This window comes from Rhinolophus sinicus, linkage group LG07 (genome assembly GCF_036562045.2).
Source record: "Rhinolophus sinicus isolate RSC01 linkage group LG07, ASM3656204v1, whole genome shotgun sequence".
NCBI classification, from domain to species: domain Eukaryota; kingdom Metazoa; phylum Chordata; class Mammalia; order Chiroptera; family Rhinolophidae; genus Rhinolophus; species Rhinolophus sinicus.
In genome coordinates this window covers 127,459,137-127,467,914 of record NC_133757.1, presented here as the reverse complement: position 1 = coordinate 127,467,914, position 8,778 = coordinate 127,459,137, and the positions used below count along the sequence as shown (strand labels likewise).

Below are 8,778 nucleotides of genomic sequence, written 5' to 3'. Positions count from 1 at the left end.
GACAAGCGGACGAGGAGAGCAGAGGCTGAGCTGCCCAAATCACGCTGCGCAGTGAGGGTGACGCAGCCTCGCTCAGAGGGGTCAGCATGAGCAGGAACATGAGGTCCCATTCATGCTTCTGCTGTGACTGCACGTTAACACAGTAGTTTGGATATACTGTATTACGTATAATACTACAATTAATTCTACCTTCTACAGTTTTCGGAAGTGGCTACTAGAAAACGTAAAACCGCATTTGTGACTCACGTTTTCTTTCTATCAGACAACTGTGTTTAGGGAAAGACATTCAGGATAAGACTCAGGGGAACTCAGACAGCGGAAGGGAAAGGTCCCAGCCACTAACAGCTGCTTCTGGCTGGGATAGTTTTTAGAAAGAAAAGGGGCGATGGAAAGTTGAAGAGCTCCGTGTGGGATGTGCTCAGTGCAGGTGTGACGCAGGCGTCAGACGGGGCTGACGGGGGCGCGTGGGAGGTGTGGGGCGCAGCAGCTGGGGGTGGCATTGGCGTCACGGTCCCCACGGCCTAAGCACTGAATACAATTTTTAGAGCTGGAAGGTAGAGCGAGCGGAGGAGAAGGTTGTGACGTATATTACAGCTGGGCAAACAGTTAAGTGAATCGGTATTGCCCAGCACATTTCAGTACATGAGGCACACTTCTACTGAGTACCTACTGTGCGCCAGGTATTACATAAGGCTTTAGAAGTATGGGAAACAGTAAGAATTTCTGAATGGAAATTATTTACATAACAGTGTTATTTCAGGCCTGAAATGCAATAATAAATGCAAGAGAAATAATGTTTGATATTAATAAAACAGAAAACAAAAAATTGAGATATAATAAAATGGTTCATTTGTGGAAAGGAGTTCTTAGTAGAAGCGGATGATATTAGAGATACAGATGTATAGAATTCAGAGAAATTCTCCCGTAGTTTTTGAGCATCTAGAATCTTTAAGCAGTAATCCGTTATTATGTATTTGCATTCATTACCTGTTCTGGTTTCCCTTCGGTTTGAAGAAGTTGTACCTGTAGGTCTGACAGTCCTGACAGAGTATCAGTGAGGTTGCAAAGGTGGAGAGAGAGAAGGTGCATGGGAGACAGTGTACTGAATAGCCGAGGAGGAAAGGGACCTGGGGAGATGGACGAGTGGACCGAGAGGGACACACCTCGCTCTGAGTGCTGACAGAACAAGGGCAGGGGGCGCACGAAATGGCATTCGGATGGTGGTGAGGAACACAGTTTCCCATCTTGACCAAATCCAATTAACTGTATGTTCAAGACACGTAGGTTTTATTATTAAAGGGAGTAGAGAAACAGTCTTGTTTGAAGGAAGAAGAGGCAGTGGTCTGACTGTCATACACTTGCTGTGACACGCGTGGTCCAGCGTAAGTGCGGCAGGCGTGTGCGAAGTTCTTTACTATGTTCTCACCGTATGCTTACGAGCAGCCAGGGGGTCCTACTTTGTGGTCTGCACTTACAGCAAGGACACTGGCTCAGCCTGGCCACACCTCTGGGGGAGGCAGAAGAGGGTGAGGTGGGACCCTCGAGGCCCCCCGTGATGTCCTGGGCACACTCGCTATGTGTTTGGGGTGCAGGGAACAAAGACAAAGGGAGGACATAGTTCACACACCGATTATAGCCTCAGGCTCGGGAGGACAAGCCACATGAGTGCAGCAGCCATGCCAGTAGGAGCGTTTATTCTGAAGACATGAGGACGAGTGACGCTGTGCACGTGCCCCAGCCTCACGCGTGAGCTCGTGAGCCCAGCTCTCTCCTGCTTTGCCCCCCGCTGCCCACACAGAAGATGCTCCTCTGGAATTACACATACTGACTGTACACTCGTGCCTGGGGCTGAGACAAACTGCAACGTGCCGCCCACCTCACTCCTTCCTTTCCGAAACCATCGGCCAGCACCGTTTCTGAGGCTCCTCCACTGAGCAAATGGCCAGCCTGTTATCTAACCACCGACATCGGCCTTGGAGACCATTCCACTACACACTGTGTCATTAAGTAGTCAGCAGTCATGGTGAACAGGTCACTCTATACCCTGGTGAAGTCGTGAGACAGAAGAACGGAAGCAACATGAGGGAGACCTGAGTGGGCTGGCTGAAACTGAGGAAAATCAACTCTTACTGGATGGAGAGCTATTTTTTTTTTTAAAGAAAACATACAATGATAGAAGGCATATACGTTTTTCTCACTAGCATCCTTTCTTGTTGCGGATTTCCATCTTTTTGGGCCACTGCTAAATACAAACAAACTCTGGTTTTGAGGAGATTTGTAATATAGCTTTTAGGGACCGATATTTGAAAAGCGTATGTTATATTTTGATGCAGGCTTGTAATCAAATATTCCCCCTGCCTGTATTAATGTGAAGTAACCAATGACTACATTTACTCGTGAGTTAGACAATTGGAACAGAGACGGGAAGGAAAGAGGAGAAGACGGGCTTGCTTAAGGTTTTTGTAAGTTCCTTAAAATTTAAAAAAGTACGTCACTGAAGACCATGAGAGAGAATTTATTTAAAATTTTAAAGAATTACATATATTAAATCTTGAGTCAATCATTCTGAAGTAGCCAATGGGTAAAAATTGGGAAAATCAAGATATTCTTAAAACTGAATATTCTCTTGATTTATCATAATTTTCTCATAGCCCAGAGTCCCTCTAAGTAGTTTACTGCAGGATGAAGATGAATGATATAATTAAATTCATTCTGTTGTCTTCTTTATCAATCTTAGTAAGAAAGATGTACACACTGATTAAAATGAACTGGAGGGAAGAGACTGGTTGAATTTGGGGCAATTTTGGCCTCAGATATTTGTAGGTACGTGAATGATACTATGAACACTAATTAGAAAAAAATGGGAAAGTACAACAAATGAGTTACATTTAAAAAATCTGGTGATGAGTTTGACCATGAGTTATGTGAATATTAATATGAAAAATCTCTCCCCTCTCTTCTATAAATATCTCTGTTATCCCACTTGGGAAATAAAAGTACTTTCTAGTGCAGGAAGGAGAAAAGTTAGACTATAACCTGGAGAAAATTAGTGTACACAGACATTCAATGTTAGAGCTCTAAATACACAATTATTGTGGTTTTCGTGGGCTTAATGGAATGCTATCACCTAAGTAACAATAAAGTTGAGAATCCGAGTCTCCAGTTAACAAGGAACAAGAAAAGGATGAGTTTGGGAGGTCTGTTAACTCATGGCCAAGAAAAATCTTACATTTTCTGAAAAATATCAAGAGCCTCTAGTTGGAAAACAATAGGAAAATGACCAAAACTCTTAATAAGTATAAATCCAAAGGTGAATTCTGAAATAAAATAGGTAGAAATTCTTGATTCTCTTTTAGGTTTGATTTGCTTGCTTAAAACAAGAACAAAAACTAACAAATAAACAAAAATAAAGATCTTTAGTTTCCTGTGAAGACACTGAATTATGCTAAGCACAATTTCTTAAATTATAGGAAAAAGTCACATTATTTAGAGCCTATAGAAGAAGTTCTCTGGAGGGAGGATGGATTGAGAGGTGGTGTTAGCAAACCAGTTAGACTTTCTGTTCTGTTGACATTTTACCTTTATGTACCACTGAGAAGATGCACAGAGCTTTAATACATCTTCACTGACCAAACAGGACAGAAATCCAGCCAGCAGGATAACAGCCTCCAGACTCGGGCAGTAGCTATAACCCTAAGACAGAGAGAGTATCCCTTCTTCTCTAGAAATTGGTATTTGGGTGGCATGGCTGGGAGACAGGCATAGCTTAGAGAATTGGTGAAGTTGAAAGAGGTAAGTGTTGGATTATATATTTTAAGCAGGAATTACAGACATAACCTTGTGCAGTAGCACGTGCACTGGCGCACACAGAAGCCCGCGCTCTGACTGCCACCTGCCACCCAGAAGGCACAGGTCCCTCGTTCCACCTGTAAACATACATTGGTGCTTCCAATCCATAGTTTACCAGTAAAGTTTTTCTCTTCTGTGGACAGTGACAAAATATATCAATACTACATCACTGTCAGGTGAAAATATGTAGATTAATAGAATGACAAGATCTGGATCCATGTAAAGACAGCCTTACACATATGAGCTACGATTACGCAGGGCACACAAAAGTCTCTGGCAAGTTTTGCTGGAACCATAATGCAGAATTCGCTCAGGATGGCACGCCCTGCCAGGTAAAATATCAGTGAAGAGGGGACCTTTCAGAGGGTCCCCTCCTACAGAGGAGAACAGACGGAAACATGGGAAGTCACAGCGTTACCTCAGCAAGTCCAGGAGATTCACGAAGAAGAGTAATAGGAAAATGTGGGCATGTAATCAGTACTATCTGCTCAGAACAGGACTGGGATTGCAGAAACTCTTTTCAAAACAAAAGCAAAGGGAAAGTGGAAGCCCTTAATTCGGATGCAGGGTCACTGCCGGTATCTCAGTCCCTGTCTTTCCTCCAGCTCCTGTCACTCGCATACAGTTGGGGTTCCCAGTCACACATTGGGTTTCGGAAACCTTATGGCTCACAGAGGGACTGGGCTGTTCAGATCCCCACCCTGGACACCAGATGATGCCACAGAACCCCACAGTATTTCCCCAAAGCACACACAGGACTGATGCTAGTCATTGCAATGTGTGCATATGTAAGTTTTCCTTTTATGAAGAAGGCAGGAGGAAATTATGTGCAGTCCCATGCTGACAATCCCCCGTGTGTTCGGGATGGACGTGGTGGGTCAGCTTTCCTGCCTGTGGTCAGCAGGAGTGTCGCAGCCCAGCGCTACCTCACTTTCTGCAGCTCGTGCCTCAGCCAGGCCGGCAAGGGCTGCCCCAGCCTGTGCAGCAGCTTGGAGAGCTCCACGTTGTGCTGTCGGTAGTAGGTAGACAGGAAAGCTCGGGCCTGGAAAGCAAAGGCAGAAAGAAGACTGAAATGAGTCAATGGTCCACTCAGCGAGGGTGTGTGAACTATTAGGAGAAATTAAGAAACTTACAATGCAGGTGCCTATGAAATGTGTATTTCTTTATAAGTCTCCTCGAATTTCACTTGTATTTACATTTTGAAAAGATTTGGCAGAAGTGAGGCTTAAAATTAGAGCAGGTCCCGGTACGTCAGACGTGGCTCCCACCCCACTGGGGTCCTTAGTTACTGGGGGAGTGGGAAAGATCATGGAGTGACAAAAAGCCAGCGAGACAGGCCTAGGACTAAAGCGGAATGAGGAAAAGAACCGATGTGCTGCCAAACCTACAGCCTCAGCTAGAAAACACAGACTATCCTTTACATGTGGTCACTTCCTGTAAAATCTGGCCATTGCCTAAGACCTAAGAGTGAACCATAAAAGCTGAAATTCACAATTAAAGAAATAACTTGCAACATGACAACAACATTTTCTATATTTATCAGGACCAAAATAGGTCTTAAAAAAAATCACCAAGAGCTTTCTACTTCAAAAATATTATAAAGTCTTATTATAAAGATTGCTATAACGATCTTTTCTTGAGATTGTTATATTCTAGGAAAGCTGGAGTGACAGGCTCTTCTTATTAGATGAATGATTAAAACAAAGATATATCACCATTTATGTTTTTCTTTTATTTCTAGAAAACCGGACGTTTACAGTTGGCTTTTCCCTCTGGGCATCACTTACTTCATATTACAACCCCACTGCCACAGCTCTGTGCCCTTGATAGGTCAGTGGTGAACATTTTCCCAAGTTCAGGGGGCAGTGGCCCACCGTTGTTTCCACCTGGTCAAAGTTACACCATCTCTGAAGCCCTTCCCAATATTTTAGCACAAATGGTCTCTTTCTTCCTAAAACTCCTTAGCAACTTTTTGCAGACCGTGGAAATGGACTTCAGGCAACTTCATCTCTCCTTGCACCATCCATCACCAGTTATTTCATTATGTTTCTTTCCTGAAAGCAGTTTGTAAACACTTCAACTTCTTGATAAGACCCTTGTAGAAGTAGTGGGAACATTGCATGGATTTCTTGGCAGATTAAAGTGATTCCTGAAACCCCTTGGAAATCATTGAGCTCGGATTTCTAGTTGAAGGACCTCCCGGTCCTTCTGTTTCCATAGCAACACTCGGGTCACGCCGTCCTCCCTTTGCCCCTCTTGCTTTAGGAGAGGGACACACAGTGGGAGGTTCAGCTGACTGCCAACCGGTCCCCACCCCAGGGCACCCCTCACAGCATCAAGACTCTCCCTGCCTTGTTGTAGTCCCGCTGTTTCATCTTCTTACAGACCAGTGACCATAAGTATTTACCCTCCTGTAGGAAATCTGGGTTCATAATATTTCATCCTGAACCTTCCCTGTGAGACTGTGACTTAGGAAGGAAATATATATTTGGTCTTTGTCCCCTTCCTAGCACAGAGCCTGAAACCCTTGGAATTTCCTAAGTGAGAGGGTGACAAACGTGTCTCATGTTATGAGGTGGCTTTTGGAAAGCACCTGAGGAAGAGGGCTGGTTGCTGGAAGGGCCGCCCACGTGGCTGGAAGGTGGGAACTTTCAGTCCCACCCCACAGCCTCTGGGAGAGGAGGGCTGGAGTTTCAATCAATCACCAATGGTCAGTGAATCGACCGAGCCTGTGTGATGAAGCCAACCTAAAACCCAACAGGAAGGCTTGGGAGAACTTCCGGGTTGGGGAACATGTGGAGGTGCTGGGCCAGAGGTGCCCGGAGACAGCCTGGAAGCCCCTCGCCCTTTCTACGTGCCTGTCCCTGTGTGTCTCTCCCATCTGCTGTTCCTGAGTTATATCCTTTTACAATAAACTGGAGATCTCGTAAGTGACGTGGTTGTCTGTGTGCTGCGAGCCACTCTAGCAAGTTAATGGAACCCACGGTGGGGTGGTGGGAAGCTCTGATTTAGAGCCAGTGGGTCAGATGTGCAGGTGACACCCTGGGTTTGTAACTGGCATCTGAAAGGGCGGGGACAGCTGGTGGGGCTGAGCCCGTACCCTGTGGGATCAGATGCCATCTGCAGGTGTGTAGCGTCAGAAGTGAGCTGAACTGCCAGACAGCCAGCTGCTGTCCGAGCGCTGCTTGGTGGCAGGATAAACCTCACATTGTGTGCTGTAAGCCGTGAGCAGAAGGCTTTGCTTCCATTGCTGAATCAGGACCACATGGTATAGGCCCTGGGTGCATGTGTTTAGTTAGCATTTTGTTACTGTGTTTCCCCGAAAATAAGACCTAGCCAGACCATCAGCTCTAATGTGTCTTTTGGAGCAAAAATTAATATAAGATCAGGTCTTATTTTACTATACTATAAGACTGGGTATGATATGATATGATATGATATGATATGATATGATATGATATGATATGATATGATACCAGGTCTTATACTAATTTTGCTCCAAAAGACGTATTAGAGCTGATTGTCCGGCTAGGTCTTATTTTCGGGGAAACACGATATGATGCTTACATATTGTATCTAAAATTTTTGTTCCGTAAGCATTGTAAGTGCTTCACACATTTGGGCAGGAGTCACTCTCCAGAGAGCATTGACGTTTCTACGGCATCCGAAAGGCAAACGGTTTCTGCAGTATCTACCAATCACCATCAGTCGGTCGGTCTTCTAAACATAAAACTATTGACAGCAGAGGAAGCAGAAGAGGAAGCAAAGTGCTCTCACTGGCTCTGAAACAGGGTTTTCCAAATCAGGCAGTGTTACCTCCGGGCCCATGGGCGGGTATTTCCGGCCTTTGCTTTTCCCAAGGCATTTGGTCTTTCCTCCTTCCAGTAGTTGGCACCAAAAGCCCTTTTGGGGATCAAACCTGCAAATGACAGAACATACAAGTGATTATAAAGAGTAAAATGATTACAAAGTGTATACCGATGTTTAAGTGAGATAGCCTCACCAATGCGTTGAGGAAAATGAACTTGTGTCTGTCCATTGGTTCAGCTTAATTCACTTCTATAGATATTTATCAAATTGACTTGAGAGAGTCTAACTGAGATTAAATAAACTATATGTTATATATTTTTTAATATTTCTACTGTGATAAAAAAAACACGTAACATCTTTAGTGCAATCTTATGTTGAAGTTATTAACCTAAGTTCCATATTTTATTTATGCATCCATAAAAGATCAAGGTCCAATCATCAAAACTACAATCCATCTATACAGGACCTTTAGAATATTTATTAACTTACTAATATGATTTCCCTGTCAAAATATATTACTAGATTTCTTTGAAAGCATTCAATGGTATATATTAAAGTGACTGAGTGTAATGTAAATATAATTCTGTGAATATAAACATGAATTAAATTTGGAAAATTCTGTGTTTTTACAGTTCAAAATGTTTATACCTTTGAAGGAGAAAATTGAAAGTGTAAAAATACAAGGCATTCTATGTGTTTTGGACGACATGAGGCACAGGCTGTGCAAAGGCGGGGCTGGCACAGTAGATGCCTCTTCATTGTTTCGTTGAAGGCAGCTGACCCTCGTGGACAATTCAGGTCCCTGTACTCTTAACATTCGAATACCATTTTGCTTCCCAGGCTGCCCAAAGTTACAGAAGAAAGGAGGAGTGGCCTAATTATTTTGTTTATATTCAAGCCTGTGAGCATTTCCATTTTGCGGCAATAAGACAGGAAGAGGAAAGAAGGAGCCAAGCAAGACGGGACATGGTAAATTTATTCTAGGGGGTTTGCTGTTTGCATAAAACAGTGAAACGTTTGCATTTTTGTTATTCAGCAGATGTTTCCAAAGGATGAGGCATAATTGCCTGGGATGTGAAGTTAATTAGTTGCAGGATATTTTGTTGGCTGGTGCCCAGT

At 43.8% G+C, this 8,778-nt stretch overlaps 1 protein-coding gene across 4 annotated transcripts in view; it reads right to left on the bottom strand.

Annotated features, from left to right (window-relative positions):
• Positions 1-1,259: 1,259 nt before the first annotated feature.
• NDST4 (N-deacetylase and N-sulfotransferase 4) overlaps positions 1,260-8,778 on the bottom strand; it is a 281,746-nt gene continuing 274,227 nt past the window's right edge. For all 4 annotated transcript variants that reach the window (XM_074338571.1, XM_074338573.1, XM_074338572.1 and 1 more), the window contains 2 exons: positions 7,666-7,768; positions 1,260-4,891 (listed from right to left, as the gene is read on the bottom strand). In XM_074338571.1, coding sequence (XP_074194672.1) covers positions 4,772-4,891; positions 7,666-7,768 — 223 coding nt within the window. In that variant the 3' untranslated portion in view covers positions 1,260-4,771. The remainder of the gene's footprint in view (positions 4,892-7,665; positions 7,769-8,778) is intronic.